This window comes from Pollachius pollachius (genome assembly GCF_949987615.1).
Source record: "Pollachius pollachius genome assembly, chromosome: 19".
NCBI lineage: Eukaryota > Metazoa > Chordata > Actinopteri > Gadiformes > Gadidae > Pollachius > Pollachius pollachius.
The window spans coordinates 852964-880875 of NC_136952.1; the positions used below are offsets into that span (position 1 = coordinate 852964).

General features: G+C 46.8%; 3 protein-coding genes across 3 annotated transcripts; all 3 read right to left on the bottom strand.

Moving 5' to 3' along the window:
- Nucleotides 1–322: 322 nt before the first annotated feature.
- Nucleotides 323–17652, bottom strand: nploc4 (NPL4 homolog, ubiquitin recognition factor). The gene is made up of 17 exons (XM_079756276.1): nt 17495–17652; nt 16104–16184; nt 13198–13310; nt 12620–12889; nt 12251–12299; nt 12068–12162; nt 11600–11723; nt 10606–10785; nt 9504–9590; nt 7288–7359; nt 6659–6785; nt 6023–6183; nt 5620–5691; nt 4230–4322; nt 4005–4121; nt 3528–3630; nt 323–2419 (listed from the first exon to the last, which is right to left on the bottom strand). Exons 1-17 carry the CDS (start codon nt 17507–17509, stop codon nt 2259–2261), a joined length of 1920 nt encoding a protein of 639 aa, XP_079612402.1. The 5' UTR covers nt 17510–17652; the 3' UTR covers nt 323–2258.
- Nucleotides 17653–19326: 1674 nt separating this feature from the next.
- Nucleotides 19327–19941, bottom strand: pde6gb (phosphodiesterase 6G, cGMP-specific, rod, gamma, paralog b; the record flags this gene model as incomplete). The annotated part of the gene is made up of 3 exons (XM_079757096.1): nt 19327–19403; nt 19489–19529; nt 19796–19941. The coding sequence occupies 3 exons, from the start codon at nt 19939–19941 to the stop codon at nt 19327–19329; spliced, it is 264 nt and encodes an 87-aa protein (XP_079613222.1).
- A 2421-nt stretch (nt 19942–22362) lies between these two features.
- oxld1 (oxidoreductase-like domain containing 1) lies at nt 22363–24107 on the bottom strand. The gene is made up of 2 exons (XM_079756577.1): nt 23931–24107; nt 22363–23308 (listed from the first exon to the last, which is right to left on the bottom strand). The coding sequence occupies exons 1-2, from the start codon at nt 24021–24023 to the stop codon at nt 22910–22912; spliced, it is 492 nt and encodes a 163-aa protein (XP_079612703.1). The 5' UTR covers nt 24024–24107; the 3' UTR covers nt 22363–22909.
- Between the last annotated feature and the right edge of the window lie 3805 nt (nt 24108–27912).

The following is a 27912-nucleotide window of genomic DNA, read 5'->3' on the forward strand; positions in this document are numbered from 1 at the left end:
ATCTGCTGTCCATCTGAGGAGCAGGCAGTCCAGTGTTGCCATGGAGACGAGGCTCAGAACTGGCGCTGACTTTCCAGCCTCTGATGTGCCGGTAACCGGACCCTCTGATCTGCTGTGCAGTGGACGGGGTGGACTGGTGAGGGATGTTCTCTACATAACTGAAGCGAGACGTAGGACCCAAACCCCTCCGAGCATAAATCAAACGCGAGGCGCTGCGTCGCGTGATTAGAACCAGGCTGCACAACCCCACTGTCAGGGACGGCCGATGCTTCTTCCTTTGGGTCACCGAGCAACTTTGAAGGGTTTCCTTCCTCTATCGCGGACAAATGACGACAGGATGTTGGATTGTAGGAATTAATTGTTCTTTATTAGGTTTTAAATCCGGGTCTACAACACTTGGATCCACTATGGTTCGCAGTAGGCTCGGACCAAAGAGCGTCCACACTCCGACCCGGGATTATGGTCGGAATAAATCAAAACCCAAACCAAACTAATTCAGCATCACATCATCAGGCAATTGCTCGCCACTCAAACCGGGACTCGGATGGTCGAAGAGGACCAATCAAAATACATTTTAACAATGTTGGGCGGGAGATGGGGACCAAAGAAAACTCAAATGGAGATCTACTTAATTCATCGTTGGAAATCAACCCTCAACTCCTCATTAATAGCATTCAACGATGCATCTTAGTATGACAGGTCAGTGTCTCAAAACGCAACACAGCAGTGTGTCCAAACCAACTGAAGGACCGTTTCTGTCATTTAGGCTTGGAGAGCATTTTGAGTCCACCCGCCTATGTATTGGATTTAAATTGATGGAACAATCTGTCTCCCATCATGGTCGGACTACAGACTGTTCTGGATTCACCGCTTTCGTTAACCTGCATGAACAAAACTCAACTAGATGAAAGGAGCCCCAATTTTAGCCGAGCACGAGAAAGAAAGTCCAATAAACCGCCACGGAAACCTGTGACCCTCGGCATTCTGGGAGCGGTAGTCTTTGAAGGTTGACTGATGGGAGACGCACCAAGGTTCCATCGGAATAAAAAAAAGGAAAAGCCCCCATTTCCAGGGTGCTCACCTGGCCCTCTGGAGCAAAGCCGGGCAGGAAGAAATTTGGAGCACGATGGGGGGGGTGGGGGGTGGGGGGTGGGGGGGGGGGGGGGGTAACAGGGGGCAAGGGGAGAGGGGCTGCTGGGGGGAAGTCACCAGGGCTGTTCATCAGTCGATGACTCAAACAGAGGAGTAGGGAGGAGGGCGTGGGATTAAACGGCCGCCGGGCCGAACGAACTCCAGCCCACCGCTAGAGCAACTCAGGGGCCGTGATGGAGAAATAAAGGGTTTTCTTGCATTGGATGACCAAGCGTGTTGAGTCACCCGGAGGGGGGGGTGGCTTCAGGTCTAACATGGCTCATCAAACTGGGGGAACACATCGCCGTCGCTGCATCTGGCTGCAGGTCAAGCGCCGTTTCGAGTTCTCCTTACAGCAGTTGGGGCTTATTCAGTCCAAATTAGTTGCAAAATGAATAAATAAAAAAGGAAAAAGAAAAACACACCCGTCGCCTTTGTCTAATTAATTGCAGTAACCTCTTTAGATTTGGAATTGTACTGATTGTATAGGGGGGCTATCGATGTATAAAAACAGGCCTGAGCAAACGTCCAACTGGAAGTATTGAAAAAGAAAAACCACCACACTACAATTGAAAAAACAAAACAAATTAAATAGCAATATCATTCCTCAAACCTATGATTATTTACACAAAAATGTTCAAAATAATATTGTGAGGTGGGAGGAGGGGGTCACTGGAGGGAGAGACAGAACGATCCCAACGATTTGAGAGCATTGCTCGCCACGGTCAGGAGACACAGAACAACATTTATTTGAGCCATGGATGAGAAACAGCTTCGGTGGAGAGACGAAGAGCCACTAGAGAGCCCCGGTCAGAGCGCTTCTCCCCGAGGGCCGCGGCCCGGAGTCTGTTTCGGACATTATTCACTCGTCACTTTGGTGTAAACAAGTGCATCCTTTTCCGAAGCCAAAGCGGTCTGTGAGATGATGGGAGAAGGACAGAGAGAAGCCGGTGGCGGCGAAGGAGAAACGGAAACTAAAACAAATCGGGGTAAATCAGGGCCTCCCCAAACGTGCAGTGTGATGTCAAAGGTCGCGTTTAGATCAGGATCAGGAACCGGGTCGGCGCTGGAGAACCTAATGAAAGGGTGGAGTATGGGAGGAGGGGGGGCTGGACCGGGTGGGGGCCCTACCCGCGGGGCAGGCTGCACATCTCACAGAGCTCGGTGCCGGGCTGGTTCATGAAGGTGCAGTGTAGGCAGGACCACATGGCAGAGGAGGAGGAGGAGACCGAGGGGCCCCCCACGGCGCCGTAGTCCAGGGAGCTGGGAGGCTGGCCCCCCACCGTACCTGGGGAGGGAGAGGAGACAGTGGGGGGTCATGAGGGAAACCATGACGGGGAAAAGGGCTGGAGCTGAGACCTAAGGGCGTTACGGTCAGGGGGTTTGTTTGGTTAGGTACCACAGCCGTCAGCTTTAAGGGAGGGGAACACACGGGGAGAATATTGGTTTTTAATTGAATGTGCGATTTTAGACTCTTGATTTTCAAGCCCGACCAATTAGAGCTTCTTTCCTGATGGTTTGGGCTATCCATCTTACCTGTCAACTAACTAGTGATGGGCGAAAATGAACAAACAAATCTTTCCTAACGACTCTTTTTAGTGTGCGGTATGTAACGGGTCAGCCAGTCTAACACGGAGTGCTGAAGAATCCCACACTTATCCCAACTCATCCTGGCCACGCCAACTCGCTGGTGCAGTCGCTCTAACCATATGAAGCAGGACAACCAACGAATGAAGGGGAATCCCTGTCTCGGATGAGGACGCCAACGAGTGACTCGAGTCAAGACAAACTGGCAGTACTCACTGAACAAGATCAAATAGACCGTTCTCTGGAACTGGGACGCGTGAGTGAACGAGTAGTGATTAAATCTGATTCTAATCTAGACAGCCTGGCAGCTACTCTCTGGACGAGACCAAACGAGGCATTGTGACGGGGCCGCTGATACCGATGCAGTCTGATAACGTTAACATCGTGCTGCGCTACCTTAGCCTAACTACAAGTGGGATGCTGAATCAGTGGAATCACCTTCTATACATCACTTGATTAATGTAAACTCACACATGATGGCTGGTTAGGCCTTGAAGAGAAGCTTTGTGGGGCGGTCAGCAATAGCTGTCTAACGTGCGGGTGCTACAACCGAGTGTCACGGACTCGGACGGAGAAACTGACGCCATTTTGCCAAAGGGATCCAAACCTCGAAAGGTTCCAATCACTAAATCCCAGGTGTGTGAATGCAACACTAGTCCATGTCGGCGGAACGTAGGGAGGGAGGGGTCCTTTCTGGGGTTGTTTATTTTAATAATCCCGCTCTCTTCAGCTGCATCCTGCCTCTCCTGAACCCCTCTCTGATCTCCCCATCCAGCCCGGGCCACGCTGGAGGACGCTGGAGGACTTACTGCACAGCTGTTCGATGGTGGCCCACTGCTCGGACTTCTTCCAGGTCTGGGCCAGGTCCTCGTTGGAGGTCTTCACGGCCTCCAGGATGAGCCCGATGCTGTCCTGGGGAGAAGAACAACAACAGACCACTTAACGCGCGCCACGGCAACACGTTGCAGCGATCGAGAGGCAGCTGTTTCAGCGAGCTTATCGTTTCATTCCAAGCTGTCCACAATTATGTTTTTTTCTCCAGCACTAGCGAAGCCAATGGCGTCATGCAGCCTCCTCGGCGCATAAACCCGGCGCTGCAACAACTGAGTTCAAGGAGCCGCCAGGCGGTTCCTCGTTAGGGCAACGGCCCAGTCTCTCCACAGGAACATTCCCGCATAACGACACCGGACACCATTCCGGGCCGGAGGAACATGTGGCTGTAATCTGCATCATCCCTTTCCTAGCGCTGTGAAACGAGGAGCTAATTTGGAGGCCGCAGGACTCACTCTCAGAGGCATGACCTCATTGGTGACGAGGAAGAGGAGCAGGTGGAAATCAGACACGATGTTGAGGAAGGAGGTGGCGCTGGACTGGGACAGGTACGTGGATAAGCTGTGGAAGTCCTGTGGAGACAAACGACAACAAGTCAGGATGCAGAGGTTAGAGGTTACGGGCCAACGTCTGAAGGGGGGGGGGGGGGGGGGGGGCGAGGGGGGGGTGGGCTTGCTCACTTGCGTCTCTCCGAGAACGTCCCGGTTCTCTATGGGGAAACGCTCGGTGGAGGAGAAGGTGAACTGGGGATCCTTGGGGAAGGTGGTGGTGATCTGTGGACAGATTGATCACTATTTAGTCGTTAAGCACACATGTTCCATACGGACTTCATGAGCCTTTTATGGAGTATAATTAAATACTGCAAATTATGTCTGTTACTTGACAGTGAATATATGTTTTTCAAAATAATGGGCAAATTTGCTCTATACACCGTCAAGAGGTACAACTGATTGCACCTCTGGTCATTTGTTGTAGACTAATTTGGGATCATGGGAAAAACAATCCCAACTATCTCAAAAAGTTATCCACCAATACTCTGAACGCACAATATCATGACGCCAGGTGACTAAATACTCCAGTGTTTCCCCTATACGCACCTAGCAGCAGCGGCGTACCGCCACTGCAGAAATATGACCGCCGCTGCTGAATGTCTTTTAACAAGAGGAGAGGAGAGCTCCTTATTATCTCTTTAAAAAACTAATGTTATATTATTTTGCGCTACGAACGCTTCATATGAAGGAAAATTCACACACCTGAGTAAAGCATACAAACGGAGAGGAGAGCTCCGTCTTCTCTTTAGAAACAAATGTTATTTTGTGCTACGGACGCTTCATATCCGGGTCAATTGACGCTGTGAGCAAAGCATAAACGGAGAGGAACTTCCGTAAAGCTGGAAATAAATTGGCAGATTCTGAGTTTGTGGTTCAATATATCATCAGTCAAACATCATTGCGACACAATTGAGTGTAGTAACCCAGAGAACCAGCAACAACATTGTTTTCATCCAAACGAGCCACCTTTAGCGAACGGTGAATTGCATTGGCTTCTATGAGCTGTCGGCTTTCAGCGCGAGCTTAGGGACCGTCTACAAAGTGCAAAACTGAAAATGACCACAATGGTCAAATTTCCATAGCGTCGCCATTTTTGACTCTAGAGCCCAAAACTCGTTCCATATAGGCATGGCCTCTTCATGGTCCTACTACAACCTTTGTGATGGGGGGAGGGGAGGGAAGATGCATTGGTTTGAGGCACAGGCCTTCTCGATTGTTGTAGTATTTGTGTTATGTGATTTTACTGTATAGGGTGGTTGTTGATATAATGTATTTTTTGTTAAATAAATGTAAATAATGGTTTTAAAGATTATACTTGTAATATGTTCAATCTCTCCATATTTCCCCTGCTCATAACTGTGCACAAATGTACTGTATGTACACCCTTCTGGTGCTGGCAGACACATAGAAACCTCCCGGCAGGGTGCGCTTTGCGAGCACACAAAAAAAATTGTGCGCTGAAAAATAACATTTCACCTCTGCTGCTGCAACTCCATGCTAGGGAAAACACTGTACTCACATCTATGATCAGGTATTCCACAGGGAGAGGCCGGGCAAGAAACGTGACATCGTTTCCAAACTTGTCTTTGTCCTGCCGGGAGGGAAATGAAAAACATGTGTATTTGCACCGTCTTTTAAGACATAAATTACGCTGACCAGCAATCAAACATAAACCCCATGCTGGTATCGTACATTCAACAAGAGCTGTTCCTATACCTTTTTTTCCTTCCCAATACCGTTTACGATTCCTTAACCTGAGTATCGGCCGATACCCCATACTGCATTTAAGGCAGAATTGGGGGAATTTCCGATACTGGTATCAGAGGAATTTCCGATACTGGTATAGGTATTCCAGGAATTTCCGATACCGGTATCGGTACAGCTCTAGTGTGGTCCTCCTCCTCCAACACGTGGGCCCTTACCTTGAAGAAGACGTCGGGTACGTACTGCTCCGAACTGGACTCCTTGGCGTAGCCCAGCTCGGGGGCGTCTCTGCAGGGCAGCAGGCACTCGTCCCTCACCAGGGCCATGCACTGGTTGGACACCTGGTAGCTCTCAAAGTGCACCTGGTTGTCCGGGCCGCCTGCAGACACAATACAGCCGGGGTGAGGCTGTTCACCTGGACGCCAGCACCGTGATGCGCTACGGCCAGGGGTGAGTGGGGCGCAGAGAGGGGGGGGGTGGACCCTCTTTATTACCCCCCCCCCCATTGAGGACGTCCGCATACGTCTGAAGGTTTTATAACTAGGATTATAACTCGGTACCTGTGTTGACCTCATTCATGACAATGGTATCATCAGATATGTTCCACCTTGGGTGTTGATGTGGATTTTCAAATTAATCCATATGCTTGCAACTTTGAAACTTTTCAACTCTTTTCTCAACATATTTATGTTTAGAGTTGAGTGTTCATAATTAAATATGTTTACAACACACACACACAATTCACATGAGGTAGACACAATCCACCCATAAAGTAGAGGCCATTTGAATGCATCCTGACTTCAGCCGGAGTCTGGGAGAGTAACTTTAACAAAAGGCCTTGGCCACCAGCTCACCCGTTGCCACCACTGTGACAAATTTGGAGCCAAAATGGCCGTCGCGGGACAGTCTGCAGGGATTTGAGTGAAGGTTCTGGAAGTATCCTGAAGTGATGCACTCCTCGGCACTCAGGTAGTATGAGTCCTGTGGGCAGACAGCGGTTTGTACAGCAGTGAGGAAACATACTTTCATGCTATAGTAAAGATATGCAACAAAGGTCACACGATATTTACAGCTCTAGATACACCACATGTAAAAACCCGCTTGGAAAATCTGGATTCGAATATTATGCACGAAATGGTACGAGTACCAAAAATACTTTAATTTCGGCTCTCTCGTCACTCTTCTCAACATTGGTAAACGACTAAACGTTAGGCTGAGCTTCGCTGTACGATCTGTGTAACCGTTTCTGGTCATCTGTTTTTGCTTTAACTTCATATATACTGTGCATATTGACCGCTGCGCTTGTCTTGTCAAAGTCTGTATGCGTTTGTGTAAATGTCTCTCCTGGACTGATCTCGGATAACATGTGCCTCAATCGTCTGCCTTGATCCTCCCCCTCCACCTGAAGCATCCAGAGTTATGTTGTACTTAAACTGAAGGGCCAGAGGCAGTAGCTTTCAACGCAAAACTGCCACAAGCTCACCTGGTTCCGCGAGTAGCGGACGGTTCCTATTCTCGTGTCCTCCGATATCAGGTCGGTGAAGATCCAGCCCACCTGGGAGACAGATTACACACAGTTAATAACGACCACAACCAGACCCAACACAACCAGACCAAACACAACCAGGCCCAACACAACACAACACAACCAGACCCAACACAACCAGACCCAACACAACCAGACCCAACACAACACAACCAAACCCAACACAACACAACCAGACCCAGCACAACCAGAGCCAACACAACCAGACCCAACACAACCACACAACACAACCAGACCCAACACAACACAACCAGACCCAACACAACACAACCAGACCCAACACAACCAGACCCAACACAACACAACACAACCAGACCCAACACAACACAACCAGACCCAACACAACACAACCAGACCCAACACAACACAACACAACCAGACCCAACACAACACAACACAACCAGACCCAACACACCACAACCAGACTCAACACAACACAACCAGACCCAACACAACCAGACCCAACACAACCAGACCCAACACAACACAACCAGACCCAACACAACACAACCAGACCCAACCTCACAACATACAACAACAACAACAGAGGGAACGAGATGGAAACACAGTTGACCAAAGAAAATAACACCGACGCAGGGATGGGGGGGCAGGATTTCTGAGGCCCATCAGATGCAGCGGGGGGCAGCTTCTCTGAGGCCCATCAGAGGCGGGGGGGGGGTTCACGTGTGATTTAGTGGCTCGGTCCTAAAAGCGGCGCAGCATATGGAAGTTCTTTGCGCAGAGCGGCAGGAATTCAGAGAATGCCCCCGTGTTATTGATGAGGACCTTATGCACCCCGGGAGAGAGGACCGGAGAGGAGAGGAGAGGAGAGGGCGAGGAGAGGAGACGGGGAGAAGAGGAGAGGGGGAGGAGAGAGGACTGGAGCAGAGAGGAGAGGAGAGGGGGAGGAGAGGAGACGGGGAGAAGAGGGGGAGGAGAGGAGAGAGGGAGGAGGAGGGGAGAGGAGAGGAGAGGGCGAGGAGAGGGGGAGGAGGAGAGGAGAGAGTGAGGAGAGAGGAGAGGAGAGGAGAGGAGAGAGAGAGGGAGAGAGGGAGGAGGAGGAGAGGAGAGGGGAGGCGAGAGGAAAGGAGACGAGAGGAGAGAGGAGAGGGAGCGCTGGGCTCCGGTTCCCTGGGTTCTCCACTAGAACCTTATTGAGGCGCGGTGCAAAAAGAGCACTGCCATGGAGCAGAGATTTAATCTACTGCATTATTGTATTATTATAAACAATTTAAAGAATTAATAATAGATCCTTTTTATTGTAGAGTAAGACAGGACGGTATGGGAGTGAGAGGGGAAGACTTGCAGCAAAGACAGCGATATATTATTTCACTTCCTTATGACAAATGCACTCATTGTAAATAGCTTCTGATAAAAGCGTCTGCTAAATCTCCCGAGTGTAAATGTAAAGGACCGCGAGCCGGGTTCGATCCCCGGTCGCCGCGCTGAGGACTGGGCCTTAATGGTACGCACTCTACCCGGGGAGCCTCCAGGACGCCACGCAGTATTGTGAAATGGACCATTACTTTTAATTTAAAAAACTGCACAATTGGTTCAATGCTTCGGGAAGCAGTAATACAATAACACGCAAGAGCTGAGTTGAAAGAATCCCCCCCCCGGACCCCCCCTAACTGCACGGCCATAACTCAGTGAGCAGGAGAGCACCAGCTGCAAAGCACCCTGGGAGACCGCGGGTTACAGGATACCGGGCTCGTGTTCCCTGGCATGGATGACCAGAGGAGGGCGCTGTAAAAACCCCCAGAACAACGCCAGGGCGGGCGCCAGCCGCGTCTAACGGCGAGAGCGCTTTCACCGGGTCGGGCCCGCTGCCTCGGCCGAGAGGCTGTCAGTCGACGACGGAGCGCGTCAGGGCGGAGGCGGCTCGGGGCCGGGCGGGGCGGCGTTACGCCTCATTTCCTGTTTCCTTACGGAGATATTCCGTAAGAAACTCACCAGCTGACTTCAGAAGGGGAAGTTAATAAATGGATTCAGTAGTCTACAGGGTGTTGGTTCACAACCCGACACTATTTCTAAGAACATCGGTGTTCAGGCAGGATGTTTGGGATGTCTGGGTTTCCTGTCCGCCAATTACGCGGTGACAGATCCCGCCTCCAACAACACGATTGGTCCACACTAACACTGGGGGGACCCACCTTGACCAGTCCCAGCTTGGCAGCGATCTCCTCCACTGCCGCCGCCCGGGGGTCCTCCAACAGCTCCAGGCTGTTCTGGGTGGCGTTCTGGAACCCAGGAGGGGGGGTTATAGGGCAGCTTAGGAGGAGAGGGGGGTTATAGGGCAGCTTAGGAGGAGAGGGGGGTTATAGGGCAGCTTAGGAGGAGAGGGGGGGTTATAGGGCAGCTTAGGAGGAGAGGGGGGTTATAGGGCAGCTTAGGAGGAGAGGGGGGGTTATAGGGCATTTTAGGAGGAGAGGGGGGGTTATAGGGCATTTTAGGAGGAGAGGGGGGGTTATAGGGCAGCTTAGGAGGAGAGGGGGGTTATAGCGTAGAGGGGTGTGTTATAGCGTAGAGGGGTGTGTTATAGTGTAGAGGGGTGTGTTATAGCGTAGAGGGGTGTGTTATAGCGTAGAGGGGTGTGTTATAGTGTAGAGGGGTGTGTTATAGTGTAGAGGGGTGTGTTATAGTGTAGAGGGGTGTGTTATAGCGTAGAGGGGTGTGTTATAGAGTAGAGGGGTGTGTTATAGTGTAGAGGGGTGTGTTATAGTGTAGAGGGGTGTGTTATAGTGTAGAGGGGTGTGTGTTATAGTGTAGAGGGGTGTGTGTTATAGTGTAGAGGGGTGTGTGTTATGGTGTAGAGGGGTGTGTTATAGTGTAGAGGGGTGTGTTATAGTGTAGAGGGGTGTGTTATAGCGTAGCTTATGGTATGATTAGCAATTAGAGCTAGTAACCTCATCACTGGTATACAAATGTAAAAACATCAACACTAAAGAATGATGCTGCAGGGACGGAAGAGAAGGGGAGATCCTGAGATTGTGTTTGTCAACAACAGTCAAACATGCGTGAATACTGCCCTCTTGTGGTTCCCTGGGAACCCGACCATTTAAATAGACACCAGCAGGTCTTGATATTCGCACCACAGTTGGAATATTCATAAAGTCAAGATCCCCTGACTGACGACTGACTGACTGACTGACTGACTGACTGACTGACTGGCTGACTGGCTGACTGGCTGACTGACTGATGACTGATGACTGATGACTGATGACTGATGACTGGTTGTGCGCCCCGCCAGCTGACCTGTGGGGGTTCGTAGATGGCAGCCACCTCTGCGCGGATGCCCAGGGGGATGTCCTTGTGCTCGGTGTAGCGGCCGTACAGGTAGCCCATCCTCTGGCTGCCCGTCTTCCTCCAGTAGTCCAGGAAGCGGTCTGCGATGGTGTGGTGCTCGAACATGATGTTGTCCACGTGTCTGTACCTCTGAGGACAGACGGGGGGACGGGGGGGTCAGAGGGAGGACCTGGAGGTGGGCACTGCGTCTGTACCTCTGAGGACAGAGGCACAGACCTCCCATCCTTCAGTATATATATGTCTTTAGAGAGCGGCTGAGTCAGGCCTCAGAGTCACAGCTGGACCGTCGTGATGCTAAAAGTTATATGGGAGTCGACTTCATTTAAGAACAATAATTTAAGTATTTATTTAAGTAGTATATATAAAATAAGCTCAATGCTGAATCTCTGTGTAATGATCCAGGCGGCGTTCATCTCATTTAAATTAGAAGTCCAGAAAAAATGTAATTTGTTTTCAAGATGTCATGGGTATAAGACATCCTGTTCCTGCAGAAAACGAACCACATATTGGCCTAGTACCCTTACAGACAACACAGTCGCTCAGCGTCTTCAACCTAATTCTCCTTCTGTTTTCGCTCCCTCTTTCAGCCACTAAAAGGTCCCATGACATGCCACCAGGTGTGAGTGTGATTAGCCTTACAAGCCACTTTGAAAATATGCCCCTTGTGACATCACTAGTGGGCGTGTCCACCTGGATGTGTGCTGGATATATCGGTCTACCAGCCTACCCAGTGGACTGTAGCAGACGTCGCTCATCTATCCGTCACACATCTAGGTGGACACGCCCACCTGTGATGTCAGAAGAGGCAGATGTTCAAAACGCCTTGTAACGTCTGATCACCCCCACACCTGGTGGTATAATATGTCCCCTTTAACTCTATGGGACCTGGGGTTCCCCGAACAGCCTTGTCTCCTCCAGCGGCTGCAGCCCGGGGGGTCAGTACCTGTCTGTTCAGGGTGATGGCGCTGGGCTGGCACTTGGTGCAGATGCCCTCGGGCCAGGGCGGGTGTCCCTCGCAGCCCGACTTGATCTTACAGCTGATGTTCTCCAGAGCCGCAAACTTCCCTCTGCAGGGGCAGACGACAGGGAGGGTGGGGGGGTACAGAAAGAGAGAAAGGTCGGTATAAGAATGTCTGGGTCGGCTTAGCTCGGGAGGTACGGCGGGTTGCTAGTTCAATCCCGTCTCCTCCTGGCTGAGGGTCGATGTGTCCCTGAGCGAGACACCCCACCCTGACTGATCCTTACGAGCGCGTCATGGTTGACTCAGCCGTCGGTGTGTGACTGTGTGTATGAGTCGTTTTCAACAGCTTTGGATGAAAGCGTCTGCTAAATGCTCTCAGTTTAAATGTAGCGACAACAGAGGGTTGTGTTGTTGCTCAGAGAGAGACCGGAGAAGCGCTGCGCTGCTTACTTGTCGGCCCCGCCCGTCAGCTTGCGGATGTAGGCGTGGAACGACATGTGCTTCACCGGCGGGTCCAAGTGGTTCAGGTAGTCTTCGTCGAAAGGCTAGGAGGAGGAAGGAGGATTAGTGGAAGGAAGAGGAAAGACGGGTCTTCCGGGGATGTTAGGTTAAAAGGACAACGTGGACCGATACCTCTAACGGAACGCAGTGCACGCACTTCCCCAGAGTTCCGTGTCGACACCTGCAACAAACACAAGATAAGCAGCATTTAAAAACTCCTAAAAACGTGATTGGGAAGCAAACAGCCCCCATAACATGGCCAATCATCAAAAGCTTTATTTCTGCTACTGCGTGGAGTCACCGCCGTGAGTAGGCTGAGGTGTCCCTCTCAAGTCAACCAGGCCATGTACATTGGATGGGTGAGGCTCCAGTCAGTCTCAAAGGGATTCACAGGCCGTATCTTATAGAAGCAGAATACGACCTTCAGAGCGGATCACACGCGTTATTGGTGTTGCTCCCCTCCCTGTGTGTGGACCCTTGCCCGCCCCCCTTCATACTTACAGCTGGGCGTCGCGGTTCCTGTAGATCTTGCCGTCCTGCTTGGCCAGGTACTGGTCTATGCTGTCCTCCTGAACCTGGGTGGGCCCCGAGGAGGAGCGAGGCATCATGGAGGAGGAGGACGACGACGACGACGCAGACGAGGAGGAGGATAGCGAGGTGGCGAAGGATGTGGACGGGAGCGAGGTGGACGATTGGGCGGCGGCCGTGTCCATGACCTCTGCCGGGATCCCGGCCGACCCAGAGGGGTACAGATACAGCATGTCGCCATGCCTGGACGGGGGGGGGGGGGGGGGCAAACACCTTGAGTTATGATTGGCGCTCGTGTGTACAGTCTATAACACCATCACAAAGAAAATTGCATGTTTGAGGTTTCATTTAAAGCTGGGTAAAGACAACCGTAATACATACTGCTGAAATGATAATGAATCGATCTCAAATTAATTGATTACGACTTTAAGTCATTCATCACGTACAACGTTCAAACGTTGGCTGCTCATAGCTTGAAAGTGTATTTCCTAAGTGTTTAAGGGGGGAACGTGACGCCTGGGCACCATGCTCAATCTGCGGCTTTGACTCACTTGATCTTGAGTATGCTGAGGCTCTTGGAGGTTTTGGAGTCGATCTCTCCCGTCTTGTTGCGGTTCTGGTAGATGGAGAAGCCGTTGGAGTTGAATCCAAACTCTTTGGCCACCTGGGAGAGGCGGGAGAGAAGCACACCGTCAGTCAGACTTTGTACACCTGTAGGGAGGGGCGGGGAAAACCACTCATCCAACAGACGAGATTCTTTGCTTCTGCTTTACTTGAGCAGTCATGGTGACTCAAATCAACTGATTGGTCCCGTTGCGGTCATTAAAAAAATCTAAGAACCCTAACCACACAAAATATCGGATGCAACATTTACACCATGGTAATACATATCGTATCGACACTAAAATAAACTTCAGTATGGTGTCCTGAGGTCCCTGCCTATTCCTGTCCCGAGTCAACTCGACTGTGGCATCCATCTGACATGCCATCGCATTGTTTTTCCAATGAAGTTAATAACAATTACGCCCAGCCATTGTGGCCTTGGACCTCTAGGAGTTCCCCTGCTGTGGGTCTCTCCCTCGGAGCCAAAGCATGCATGGTGGTTTGTTTGTGTGAGAGAAACAGAAACAGAAAGAGGGTTCCCCTGGCAAGTCAAGCTGGGGTTGGTCGGGCCGTGCTGTCTCAAAGCTTTGAATCGTTTCCAAGCAAATAAAACCAAAAGTGCTGGCCGCAGCAAAGGACGAAAAAAACGAAACACATCCAAACTGAAAGAGTGAAGCTATAGGAAGCGAAAGAGAGGTGTGCATGACGAAGGAACTGGGCAGAAAGACAAGGGCTGCAGTAAAATGCCCATCCTCTCATCAAAATATACATTAGATCGCATTCTAGAACAAAACACCTACTGGTTTTCACAAAGGCCATCTCTGCTTTCACCACCAGTTGCACATTGTGAGAAAGGGACAGAACGAAGGTGCTGGACATGTCCTGAATACAGGATTGCTGGCCACCCACAGCAATCAGAGATTACAAGGCTATTCCAATTGTTATTCCAATCTAATCCAAGAAGAATTCAATACAAAAACTATCAATAAAAAACGATTATACTATTTTGATTATGTATGTTTTTAAATATCTGTAAATAACTGTTCTTCTAACTTAACTATCAACAGCCAGAAAGAGCACACTCATCAAACGACATCCTGGGACGCATACGGCGGCAGCCAGAGGGAGGGGGCGGTCAGAAGGGCTCACAAGGTCACTGCAGAGCAGGCTGAACTCAGGGCTATTAACGGCTCGTTGGGCTGGCCAAGACGGCTCATCAAGCCACACACACATCATTACCATGTCTGCCACCAGAGAGGCCATTAGCCACACACCAGCATGATCACCAGCGAAAGCATTAGACCCGGATCAACTGAGGATATAAATGTTAACGTGACACCATCATCACGTAAATATATAGCTTAGACAGCCTGGGTTTGAACACAGACAGACAGACAGACAGACTCACAGACAGACAGACAGACAGACAGACGAAGAAAGGATAAATGAGCAAGCAAACGCTATTGCTCTTTTGTTTTGTCATTTCTATTTTATGGTGAAACCTAAATCAAAGACACTTTTGGTACATTTGCGTTGGAAAGATTAAGTCATGGTTCGAGTAGAGGGCCGCTTAATTAAACGAAGACCGTGCCATCACACAAGGGGCACAACAGGCACTCATAGAGAGCAGGGGGAATCTGTCGCCGGTTAAATGTTACCAATACAACCCAAATGTGGGGGCTCTGTTGGCCATGCGCGTTTGGTTTTAAGGCAGACACTGCCTTCGCTCCCTCACAGCGCTACCCCGCGCTCCACGAGAGAAGACCCGTGTCCACTGACCTGGCGTCAGCTCTATCCAACCAAGACACATGAATCTTTAATGAGGGGCTGGGCTGCAGCACCGCTCTGCTGCTTAAAGCAGTGATACCACGACACAACCCTATTCACACAGCCCAGGAGGAGGAACTACTGGTGGATGGTCACTGACATATAAACATGTCCTGTGTTCTCCTTCAATAAGAACATACTCGCAATCAACGCAGACATAGCAAGTACAAACGATATCAATGCTAGGGGAGACTATTTGGAGAGGATTTGGATTTTGATGGGATCTCATCGCAAAAACATCCCACTCCTTGATTATTTGTTGAAGCATTTAGCAGACACTTTTATCCAAAGCGACTTACAATGATCAATTATTTCAGGGCCAGTCTCCCCTAGAGCCATCTTGGGTTGAGTGCCTTGCTCAAGGGGCACGATGGTGATGGCGACTCCTCGCTTCACATCCCTCACTCACTAGCCTCTGAGCCTTAACAGTAGTTCTGCTTAGCCTTGTGGAAGATGGTCAGTCATGCACAATGAGTGCCCAGGCAATTTGTGCAACAGAGGTAGCCCAAAAACATTATTACGGGCCTTGGAAAGCTACCAGATATATATATATATATATTAAAAAAAATTGACAGATCTATTTATTGCAGGGATGTTAACAGAATTTCAAATAAAATGACAAATACTTTGAACAAGAAAGCCTACACTAGCATTGATCCTCTATGGGTAGGATGAGGGACAGAGTCCATTACCGTTGCACAGAGAGATACTGAGGGGTTATTTTTAAACAATCGTTCAAAGCAGAACATACTCCATGTGCAGTGAACAAAATGCTACACAGTCTGAGGCCGTGAATCCACTACTGGGTGAGGTCACACCGACCACGCAGAGACAAAAACACAGAGAAAAGAACAGCGTACTCTCAGGCCAAACACAAGCCTAGAGACTGGAGTGTTCTGGAACCTTTTGGTTGTAAAATGCTGCAAAGAGAAGTGCATGCCTGGTTCATCACAGGGGTCGCTATGAGACTCCCATAATGAACGTGACCTACTCCGACTCTTGAAGTAGTAGTTTTCTCATTCCTTACCTGCTTTATAAAACCAGCCGCCGTTTCCCTCTTGGTGGAAGGAACTTTCTTCATCCCATCTGGGGACTGCACCCGAATGATCTAGGAGGCAATAACAAGCCAAAATAAACAACTATACACACACACACAGACACACACAACTGCTTAAACAGATTGACATTTCCAGTTCCTTGAAATGCCTTCAATCCTTAACTCCAGTCTAGATATTAAGAAACTTGCTCCGTTCTACATGAGTTCATCTCATGGCCTGAAAGTGACTTACTACCCTGTCGTGCTATTTCACCATGTTTTTCTACCACTCGTTTGGCAATTATTAACAATTAAGAATTATATTTATACAAATGTATTCCCACTAGCCACCTATTGCCCTATTTGTGATCCCTGGAAGGAATTATCCTGCATATATTCCTTATTTTTTCCCCAATAGGATATTAGGGTTGAGTTGTCCCCTTATCTTAGTTAGAGCCTAACTTTCAGGTTTGGCAACATAATCTTATGTGGGAAGTTAAGGCTTTTAAGACAATGCATGCGGCTTTGGAAACAAGTTCCTGCCAAGTGACTTCACAGTAGTTCATGTGATAAAATGTCAAATAATTTTCCTCCATTCAATCAAGAGTCAATCGTTTTTGAAACACGTGGCCCTCTAATGTTCAATACTGCCTGGTCTGCTCTACAGAACATTTTGAACGGCCTCCTTTGAGAATAACTCAGACGTCTGCAGTCAACATAACTGACAGGTGTCAGTCAAAGTGTCAGGACATCACTGGCGTCATCCTTGAATACGCACTCTTGGGATGAGGCTGTGATGTTCAGCACCCAGTTTACCACCAGTAGTTCCAATGGTCTTATGTCTACATGGCATGGAAGACGCATTTTACCGTCAACTGCAAATATGTCTCATAAGACTTAATAAGTATCCCCTGCGGAAGTCCCAGATAAGTAACTTAACGCTTTAAGCTATAATGTTGACAGTTCCAGGAGGCAAGTAAAGTATTTCTCTGTTATCAGGGGATAAGTAACGTATGCCTCGACCGTCATAACACCAGGAGATAAGTAACGTATGTCTCTGATGTCCACCCTAACGGGAGTCAGGGGGCTTGACGTCCATCTCTAAAGTCGCCAGTCTACTAGGAGTCCCGTGTCTCTAATGGACGTCGACCCTAGCAGGAGCTATAACAGCCCATGAGCCATGTCCTCGACCTGTCCTTTCACTGCGAGCTGGGAGTCCGCCAGTGGGCTCGTGAACCAGGCCAGGCACGGCTAGCACCCAGTTAGCCTCCTAGCTCCCAGTTAGCATCCGAGCCATTTCTGCTGCCTCATCACTCCAAACTGGAGCTAACGGGCTAGCCGCGTTAGCAGCGTCCAGGACGCCGCGGACCGGTCGTACTCACTATAGTGTCCGCCATGTCGCTCCTGATCTCCGCTCCGGATCACTGGGGTGTAAACGGACTGTGGCTGTGGTTCAGATGCACAATAACGCTGCCGTCTTTCTGCATCAACAATACTCCATTCCACAACTTAAACACCGGGTGTTGCAAATATTAGCGCCCCTCTGGCCGACAGTATGTCAGTGGTCCAACATCGAACTGAACCCGAGGGAAACAACGCAACACCAGATGCTTTGTTCCGGGCTCAGAATTAAAGGCCTCCTTCAAACCTATGCAATAGCTGTACAGTCAACAACAATACATAATTACTTAAGTTACATACAATGTACCCTGGGCGGATATGCAAAATAACTAGTTACAAGAAAGGATGAGAAAAAAAATAGTACATAAACTGAATTACTTTTGTGTAATATAGGTATTTATAGCAATAGTCTTTGATGTTTTGCCAATTATATGCCTATTAGAGATGTCTTAATCTGACTTTGTATTCTATTTCTTATTTCTGTCAGACACTGAAATATCATAATGATACACTTGGCAGGTCTGATGGAAAGAAATGAACACGTGGAGTTGTCTTTTTAAAGCTTTATTTGTTCGTCCTGCAGAGAGAAGAGCTCAATATCACATTAATTCAACTTGGATTAAAACCATCATCTTAGTCTCTACTTCACTGCTGCGATCCATTCACAAGAGGAACACATGCATGTTCATATCAAAAGAATACACAAGTTACCAAAGGATCAAATATTGAATAAAAAGCAATTTGACATTTAAATGTAATAATATAGTTCCATCCATCATATTCATGGTTGACTGATATGGAGGAAGCATTTTGGGCACAAAGTTGAACTTCAAATTGTAGTGGTATGGTAGTTCTCAATGATTGCAGTGAATATTGAGATCATTTTGAAACCAAATGACTATTGATTGAAAGGTGAATAGAAAACCTGGTTTACCCCCCAAGGGTAAAACCACAACATGTGGGCTTGGTATGTCAGAGCATGAGATCATAAATATAAATAGCTACACATATCACACAACACTGTCATGGATATACATACCAAAATGTGGATGGATGAGATAGAAAATAGACAAATATAAATATACATTTCCAGACATGTTTACATGAGAAACTGAATAACTTTAAAATCACTGTAAATTTGTAAAATAGAAAAATAATGGGGACATTATGGAAAGGACCCCTGGTGTGAATGGAAGCTTTAAACAGGAGATGCAGGGTTTACAGGAAGAGTAAAAGACAACAAAAGCAATGAGCATGGGTTAATTAACAGATTGCACTCTTTGACAGTCAACAGTGCTTCCAGTCTCTACAAAACTCAGCTTCTATGTTAGAGATGTCGTCGGCATGGATGGACCGAACCTCAGGAAACGGGAACCCAGCTGTGTTTGTTAGTTTTACTCAAAGTGAGGCTACCTTGGTTGTGTGAGTTTCACATTATGTGTCCGGGAGCAGTTACTTTGAAAACACAAAGATGAGGAAAAGTAGAGTATGGAACAGAGTTGCCAGAAGAAAAAGGTGCACATGGTTGTACAATCACAGCTATATAGCGTTGATTTAAACACAGTGAATGAAAGGAACATATTCTACATGAGCATGGCCGTTAACCCTAGCTTCAGAATCAAAAGATCGGAACCGGAAAGAGACAACAGACTTTTTTCTTCTTTTCTTCTTTTTTTTTGTGGTTGTTGCAGTTCATAATTTGGGTTTTCTTTTATCGTTCCATTATATGGAACTGGGGTGGGCTTAGGCAAATGGTTTGAAGTGCATGGAAGCAGCCTTGAATCCAAAAGGGAAAGTGAGGGTAAAACTAGTCTCAGATGATTCCATACTTGGCCAGCTCATTCAGCTCCAGGTGGTTGAAGGCCTCCCAGGGGCAGATGACTGTGATATCTGCAGGGAGAAATGGCACAGGTTACATCGTGCTCAGGTTAAAGCAAAACAAAATATATAACTACATAACAAATAGACTTGTTACCTGTGCCCAATCCCTCCATGCCGGGGATGTCATCTCCGAAGCTGTTGAAGCAATTCAAACCTTTAGTCACACATGGCTTTTCTTTTGACTTTGCTTGTTATGCTACCAATTATGTCTGCCCGTGATGTACATTGTACCATCCCTGGAATAAGTTGTTCCTTGAAGCCTTTGAGAGGTCTGCGGATTAGGGGGTGTTGTGTTTGGCCTGTGAAGCCCTTTGAGGCTCTATGTGCGATCAAGGGCTACACTAATAAACTGCACTTGATCGACTTTACGTCTAAAATGATTACTGCTTGCCATGACTCACCCTTGGATTCCCTTCTTCGGAGGCTTGCTCTTGAATTGGCGAGTCTGCCTCTGCTTGAACTTGGGGGGCCCCTTGCGTGGTGTGGCGGGCCCTCCGGACACCCTTGTGGCAGACTTTATTTCTGCTTTGGGGGCCTCCAAATTCATGTTGAGGAGTTACCTTCTCGTGTGCAGGTAGGCGACTTAACAAACACCTCCGGGAAGGCTGCGTCTGTCAATCTATTCAATGAGAAAATGAGAGAGAAATGCAATGAATATCACCATAAGGATTTATTTTTTGTCATTATCACCCATACACATATACCAATATGATTATTTTTTTGTGTAGTCACATTGCAGAAAAAGGTTGTCATTGCTTGTCAAATTCCATCGTTAAAGTTACAATTGTTTATTCAATAAACAATGCATTTGATGGACTCTCAGTGCGTGTTCTATGCAGATGACATAATATTTTCATCCTCATCAGTTAATACCCTGCCCCTCCCCCTCTCGCCTCCCCATGGAGGAGCAGAAACATAATCGTGTTATAGCAAGGACACAGCCATTCTGCTGAGTGAGCACAGACGATGCAAATCAGCAATCGTCTCATCTCATCCTCCTGGAGTGGCATTTAATAATCTTTTAGATTGACACCCGGATTAGTCCTTATTGTGTGCGCAATAACAGCACTGGGATAGCCATATACAAATTGATAATGTGGGTAAATGATTCTGCTATTCAAACCTGTATTAGCTTCCCCTGTGGTTAAAAACATACTTCAATTTATAAGGATAGTTGTTTTAACACATAATGTGACCAACTTGATCCTGCAATTAACCAATTATGTTGCCTCCTTTGCCCCATTAAAACATTAACCAACATTACATTTTACAAATGTTAATCACTAACTCACAAACATTACACATTAAGAAAAAAATAATATTTAGGGTTAATTCACAATAAAACAAGCGACCAGACAAACTAACTCAATACCTTATTTCATATATGAATTTGCACCAAAGTTCTGTGGTATGAGCGAAGTATAACTCTAATGACTTTAATTTAGCTGAAGAAGAGCAGCAAGTCCCGGATTATGTCGATACCATCGTCGTCGGGTCACCATGGTAACTGAACTAAAGAATCGAGCGTAGCTCCATCAGACCCATCGCACTCTACAGCGGGTATGCATCAACAGGTGTACTCACCAGCTTGTGGTGGTGCGTGAGTGTGGCCCAGGCCTGCAGTCTCAAGGAGATGAGTCTGTCTCTACGCTGGCTATGAGAGAGAAGCAGTACTCAGGGCTTCTTATACGGGGGTCAGATTATAGATGCACCTCCCTCCACCACCCATGGCTGCTACGTGCGTTTACCGTTGGCCTGACATAAGGAGTGGGTTGCTGTAGAACAGAAGGATGGATATGTGTGAGTAGGGGGGAGAAAATTATTTAGAAATGTACATGATTTTTGGTCATTTGCTTTAACATTTTCTAACCAGGGGGAACTCCTTTGACTAAATCCATCTTGCGATGAGCAGTCATCATTGAGTTGCATTTCATGGTACACTGATTAGTTAGGCCGGAAACGTAACCCTTTGACATTTGAATTATATTAAAAAGAACAGTTGAATATTTAAGTGTTTCCCAGCATGTCCATTCGTTTATGAGGTGGGGCCTCGAGACTGGCCCATACGCCGGTCTATGCTAAGCTGTGAGTTAAGAGTGAATCACAGCAGAAAGAGGTCGCGGCTTAGTAGTGACGCAAAAACAGAACAGTCCTCTGATCCAGAGGCCGTACCAGCTAATCAGTTATTAGTGATTAATAGCTGATCAATGGACTATAGTGAGATTGTTGTTATCGACAATGCTGTCTTTAGTATAGGTCCATCATACTCAATTGTTAGATGAAATAGGTATATGCTCTCTAGAGTTGTAAATGGAAATTTACAAATGGGATTTTCAGAAAATGGATGGCAAAGACATTTCATTTTTTGGCAAAGGAGCCAACAAGCATAAGATGGCTGGGTAAAAATGTACAGAAGTCACTCGCTTCCAATTCCCACAAAAACAAAACGTGCTCCACTCGTCTCTTAGCACTATGAGAGCCATGCATGTCTTCAATGTGCTCTGAACCCTGGCGTCATATTTTCAAACTGCTGGACCAACCAAATCAAAGAATACCTGTGGTCCTTAGTGGACGGGCGACCATGACCACCGCCTCGGGATTATACAAAATAACACGGTGCACTGCTGCTGTCACAGAACTGCTGACTCAAATGCAACAAGATCAGGAGCAGCGTGGTCCAAATGGCCTCAGGTAGTTCTGGGTAAACACGCTTCTGAAATCACAGGATTCAGCTGCATTTGGATCAATTAATCAATCCACATTTGCAAGAGGCAGACTCTGTCTCTCTTATGTTTTGTTAACCTTTTGAATGATGCTGATCGTTTTTCCTCTTTGGGTTGTCCCCAGGACATCCCCTTATGCAGCATATAAAGTATGATTAAAGCAAAATGATTAACACATCAAATAAAATAATATCAAATAATTTAATAGATAACAATTAAAAAAATTAAATAATAAACAGGCAATTATTAAATGTAACTCACGATGGAACCATAAGGGCAATAGATAACTAATGAATGCACTTTCAATAGAAATATAAAGGTCTAAAAATGTGAAGTTCACGGTCTTAGGTTACAGAAAACCAGGAGCCATGAGGGTTGGCAGTTGGCATCAAGAACATTAACAGACATGAAGAGACGCCTGCAATATGGAACATAATGCAGCCATCCCTTTGGTGGGTAGTGAGACGCTGGAGGACTCAACTCAACACCGGTCTGTGGAGAGCTAGGCGGGATAAACACATCTGGAACAGAAGTAATAGTCTTGGACACATTATAGCATCTATGCATTTCTATAGGCGACTGCTCTCACAACCAGGAGTGCTGTTCACAATGCTGGTTTGAATGTAATCCTTGATTCAAATAATATAACAAACTGACCAAGTTTACACATAAAGAAATAAAAGATATGAATACATTTTGACATTTAAAGAGCATTCACAGTACGACCATAAAAACCCTCCTTGCTCTAAATCCTCCCACAACGAGGGTTCGGCCGTCCAGTCCCATCGTCCGTCACTGCTCCTTCAGCAGCCTGATCTCCATCTTCAGGTACGCCTTGAGGTTCTCATCCACCACGTTCTCCTCGATGGCCTCCAGCGCCCGGTCCCCGCCGTCGTGGTAGAACGCCAGCAGCTGCTCCGCGTGCTCGATCCACACGCAGTTGTGACAGCCGCTCATGCAGCAGTGGGTGGGGGCAGGCGGGGGGCCCTGGTCAGGGCTCCAGGGAGGGGGGGCCGGGCGGGGTTCAGGGTCCGTGCTCTGGGGGGAGGTACCCAGCACCGGGGCGGAGGGCGAATCGGGACCTGAACTGAGGCTACGGAAGCTCCCTCCGTGGGACTCCCGGCCTTGTGAATGCTCTCTGGAACAAGTGTCCATTTTGTGTTTCACATTAACCGGATGCAGGACGCAGAGCTGAAAAGAAAACAGAAAACAAGAAGTAAATACATTTTAGTGAATTTCCACAAACTTGGCTGAACATCGCAACAATAACAACGCAAAACCCTTTAACCCTTACAAAGTGTATCTTTTAAAAGCTTTATGAAAGATATTCACACTTTTAAAGTACCAATATGAATGAGTGTGACTACTTTGACTGAGACCGTATCGCTTTCAATGGATGAGGAATACCACTATTTAAAGGTGATCAATAGTAGCCACTAGGAGGATGTCCATATTAGTGCACAACTCCCTCCTTGGAATGACATTCATGAAAACATAATTCTTAACCGATGGCATTTAATGTTGATAAACTCACTGATATTGTATCTAAGGACAGCTCAGGTCATCCTCTTTCTATGCCCAGTCTGTGAAGCGCTCCATGTCTCGTCTTCTGAAGTGATGGGGCGCTTCACACTTCACAGAAAGTTGTTCATACATGACCAATGATTTGGTCATGTATGCCCACAAAGAAGATGAGCATAGTGGTGATCTATCAGTGAGTTGATCACCATAAAACCCAATCAGATTTGATGTTTTATACTTATGTTCATGAATGGGTCCATCCATGGAGGCTAGCTTGTGGCTAACCACCGACCTTGTGGAAACATGACGACGATCTGACGATATCCGCCCCCAAACGCAGCATGGTGGTGTTCAGATGAGGTACCGCTAAACGACAATAGTTCATGTTTAGCCTAAAATAATGTCTTTAGATTAAAAACAGACGCATATTGTTTCAGCTCATGAAGCTGATGTCATATTAAACAATACAGCAAGGTTCAAAACAAACGCTGATTGGCGGAAGGAAAATCGAGGGTCCAATGACACGGAACGCTTCCATTATCTGAACCAATCAGAACACTAAAAGCCATTAGAGGGACCGCCCTCTAGAATGTAGTTGTAATTTCCGTCTACAGCCACCAGATGTCGCTAAACTCATTGCTATAGGCGTTCTTCATTTACTTACATTTTTTTTTAACCCTGCTGGGTTTAGGTCCTTGAAAACACAACGACAATTCTGTGCGGCAGTCGCTGTTGAAAACATTTGTTTAATTAACTTTTGTTATGAATACTTCACATCGGGATGTTCACGGATGTTGCATATTGTTAGGCTGCAATGAAAGAGTAAAGCAAATTGTTCTTGTGAAGTGTGTGTGTGTGTGTGTGTGTATGTGTGTGTCTGTCTGTGTCTGTCTGTGTCTCTGTGTGAGTGCATGCCTGTGTGTGTGTGTCTTTCTGTCTGTCGGTCAGGATGGAACCAACGATAATGTGTGTTTACTTTGAAAACATGTGCCTGAGTGCCCTTGTGCACTGAGTCTTCACGTGTGTGCATGACAGTTGAAAGGCCCGGTGTGTGCGGCGGAGGAGGGTCCCTGCGGACCTCCATGTTTGCATGACTCCATGGAAACGCAGCAGGTGCTGGCTAGGCCTGGGGATAGCAGTTGTGTGTCTTCTGGTCACCTTATCTTTCTAGTGCTGTGGAACAACACAACAGGACTCATACCCCTGGTGAACACAGAGATCCAGGACTAAGTTTCTAAGTAACTAGGTAACTAGTTATTGGTAACAAAGTCATTATCTAGCTGAATAGATAACTAGCTAAATAACAAACTAACTAAATAGCTCACTAACACGCTTACTAATTAACTAACTAGCGAAATGATAAAATAACTAGTTTGATAACTAACTAGTTAAATAACCAACTAACTAACTAGCTAGCTAAATGATAGAAAAACTAGTTTGATAACTAAATAGGTAACTTGTATGGTACATTTTTACATAAATCAATCATACTGGAATATTTTTAAATGAGACCAGCAAAGTATAGAAAAAAAAATAGGTTGGTCCATTGCCTTCTTAGATAAGTTGATATATCATTGTATTAATATCTCATATACAGAATCAAATAGGATCAAATTGAGGCAAGCATCTGGTTAAGTGATGCACTGTCAGCCTGTCAGCACCTCAGAGAAGCAATTGATGTTCATGATGCTTATAGTAAAACTTCTAGTGAAACTCAGATGGTGTAAGCAGAAACATCAGAGGATTTAGGTCTGATACAAGAAAACAAAGATATGAGAGTGACCTTTATGGGTTGGCCATGGATAAAGCCTTGTCAAGGTGAGAGTCCATGTTGATTTACAATACACTATTATATCATATGGGAGGAAGTGGACATGTTGAAAGAAGACAAGGCAGATAAAGGAATCCACACAATAAAGTAATCAGGGAAGGACACAACCTCAGTATCAGCCTTTTTGGCTATAGTGGCAATAAATTGTGACCTGACATACCCCTTTTTCATTGGAGAAAGGAGTTATCTCGAGGGGACCAGGATAATGTAAACAAAGGCCTTGGAAATGAGCTGGTAATAAGGTAAAGGAGGAGGTGGGGTTGGGATGTCATCCTATTGGTATCATCCCAATCGAGGCAGGGGGGGGCCCTCACCCAGAGATGATGATGATCAGGAGGACAGCGTTAGAAGGACAGCTCACTGACATCACGGCTCGGTTTGACCTGTCAGATGTAGTCACATGACCAGCGCCAAACGCTGATGGAAGGAAATGTGGTTGATCTCACTTGTGTGTTATTGTGTGATTATGAAATTAGAGGTCATATGATGCATGTAGGAACCCTGTTGTATTCTTTGGTTTTATTAATTTGTTATTGATATGAATTATAAGGATTGATAATATTGTTTTAATCATGATGATGATATTATTGTCCTGTTCCATAGCAGAAATAGCTTTTGTAGTTGTAATTGGTATAACAGTATTATATTCATTAGTATATGATTATTATGATGATAAAATAATCATAAAAAATATCTAAAAATCATAATAGTAATCATAAGTAGTAGTAGTAGTAGTAGTAGTAGTAGTAGTAGCAGGAGTCGTAGTAGAATAACTAGTAGTTGTAGAAGTAGTAGCCGTATAGAATAACTAGTAGTAGTAGTAGTAGTACTAGTAGTAGTGGTCGTAGTAGAATAACTAGTAGTTGTAGCAGGAGTCGTAGTAATAGTCGCTGTGACAAAGAGGAGCTGACCAATCGTTCCCAGGGACTCTCCGCGGGCTGGACACGGTGCAGCACCAGCCCTGCTCTCTGCTACCTTGGGTCGGTCCGCACATCGGAGCCCGAGTAATGCCCGGTATGCACCAGAGAAGAATGGAGAGGGCTCCTCTTTCTACGGCTCTGGGCCCGCGCTGACAAGTGAACTGGGCAGCGTTCTGTCAATGTTTCTCCCCTACGAAAACACACAACCTTAGCATATGAAACGTATGGCCACTGTGTGTGTGTGTGTGTGTGTGTGTGTGTGCGTGTGTGTGTGTGTGTGTGCTTGTGTGTGTGTGTGTGCGCGTGTGTGTATGTGTGAACGTTTGTTGCTGTGTGTGCTTGTGAGTGGAGGGGTACGTATAGTTATGTCATTCCAAAGTGTGGTTCTGTCCGCGGTTTGCCCTTGGAAAAACACCTTCCTAATTGGCGAAGGTGCAATTTTATTGGATTGCTTCAGGGAAAGTCACTCAAGCCTCACACTCTGCTAGGGCTTTTGATCAGAGTTGTGAAACACAATGCCTCACAGTACTGCTAAAAATAGTCGCGCACATTCCCTACGTTTGAAGCCTTGAGCTGCACCACTCAACGTGTTTGTACTTTCCAAAGTCTGACAGATATGCTTGCAGTAAAAAATGATTTTCAGATTTCATATTAACAACGACATCGTTGTTAGGTTACACTCAGATTACCTCTAGTATTTTTCCAGTGACCTAGCAGTTTCTTTTGGACCACCTGTGTCATCCTAGCTGAGGCCTCAATGCTGTATTTGGAATGTGTAGTGTACCTTAATTAACCTATTAATGAATAAAATACTCCCTTATTGTTATTTTTCCTTGAAAACAGCCAAGATGAGCTCAGATGTGAGCCTGAGCGAAGACAAAGACTGGAGCAGGGAGGAGTGGTCGTGCTCAGGTGGCCATCCTCCTCCTGGCTGACACACAGCTCCAGCTTTGTTCAGCGGCTCACAAAGAACACAGTGTTCTGCCTCCGCAAAAACAAAGTGTTCTCCAGGGCGGCGCGGCACACCTGAAGCCCCTTCGATATGACAATCACATATATTCCTCACATTTAAAGCTGATAGCAATCACAGACAAATCAATGGAAACCTCTAATGTAAGGGATTGAAAAGTTAAGCCGGTGAGAAACGTTAAAGTATAACATTAGAGCCCCGACAGCGGTATATTGTTTCTCATTCTTCTGACAAATGTAATTATTGTTTAATAATTAATGAAGTAGCTTCGGATAAAAGTGTCTGCTAAATGCCCTAAATGTTATTAACAATGTCATCTTTTGGTGATGAAAAAAAGCACACAATATTGTCAGTCCTACCAACATCAGGATGAAACACAATACAGCACACGATTGCGTCAGGGGATAAAATAGAAAAACAAGGAGCAGCAAAGATGAGGAGCTGTGATCATCACAGGTGTGGGCCATCGAAGGATGATCACACAGAGCTTTCAGTTTAGGATGTGTCGAGTAAAAATGTCTGGGTAAATACATTAAAATTAAATTCTGCATTT

Excerpts from the sequence above, each read along its gene's own strand:
- oxld1 (XM_079756577.1), bottom strand. The coding sequence starts at position 24,023 with ATGAACTATTGTCGTTTAGCGGTACCTCATCTGAACACCACCATGCTG. Across the intron at positions 23,309-23,930 it reads CGTCGTCATGTTTCCACAAG|CTCTGCGTCCTGCATCCGGT; the intron begins GTCGGTGGTTAG and ends TTTTCTTTTCAG.
- nploc4 (XM_079756276.1), bottom strand. Across the intron at positions 7,360-9,503 it reads CCAAGCTGGGACTGGTCAAG|GTGGGCTGGATCTTCACCGA; the intron begins GTGGGTCCCCCC and ends TCTGTCTCCCAG. Across the intron at positions 3,631-4,004 it reads ATGAGGTCATGCCTCTGAGA|GACAGCATCGGGCTCATCCT; the intron begins GTGAGTCCTGCG and ends TCTTCTCCCCAG.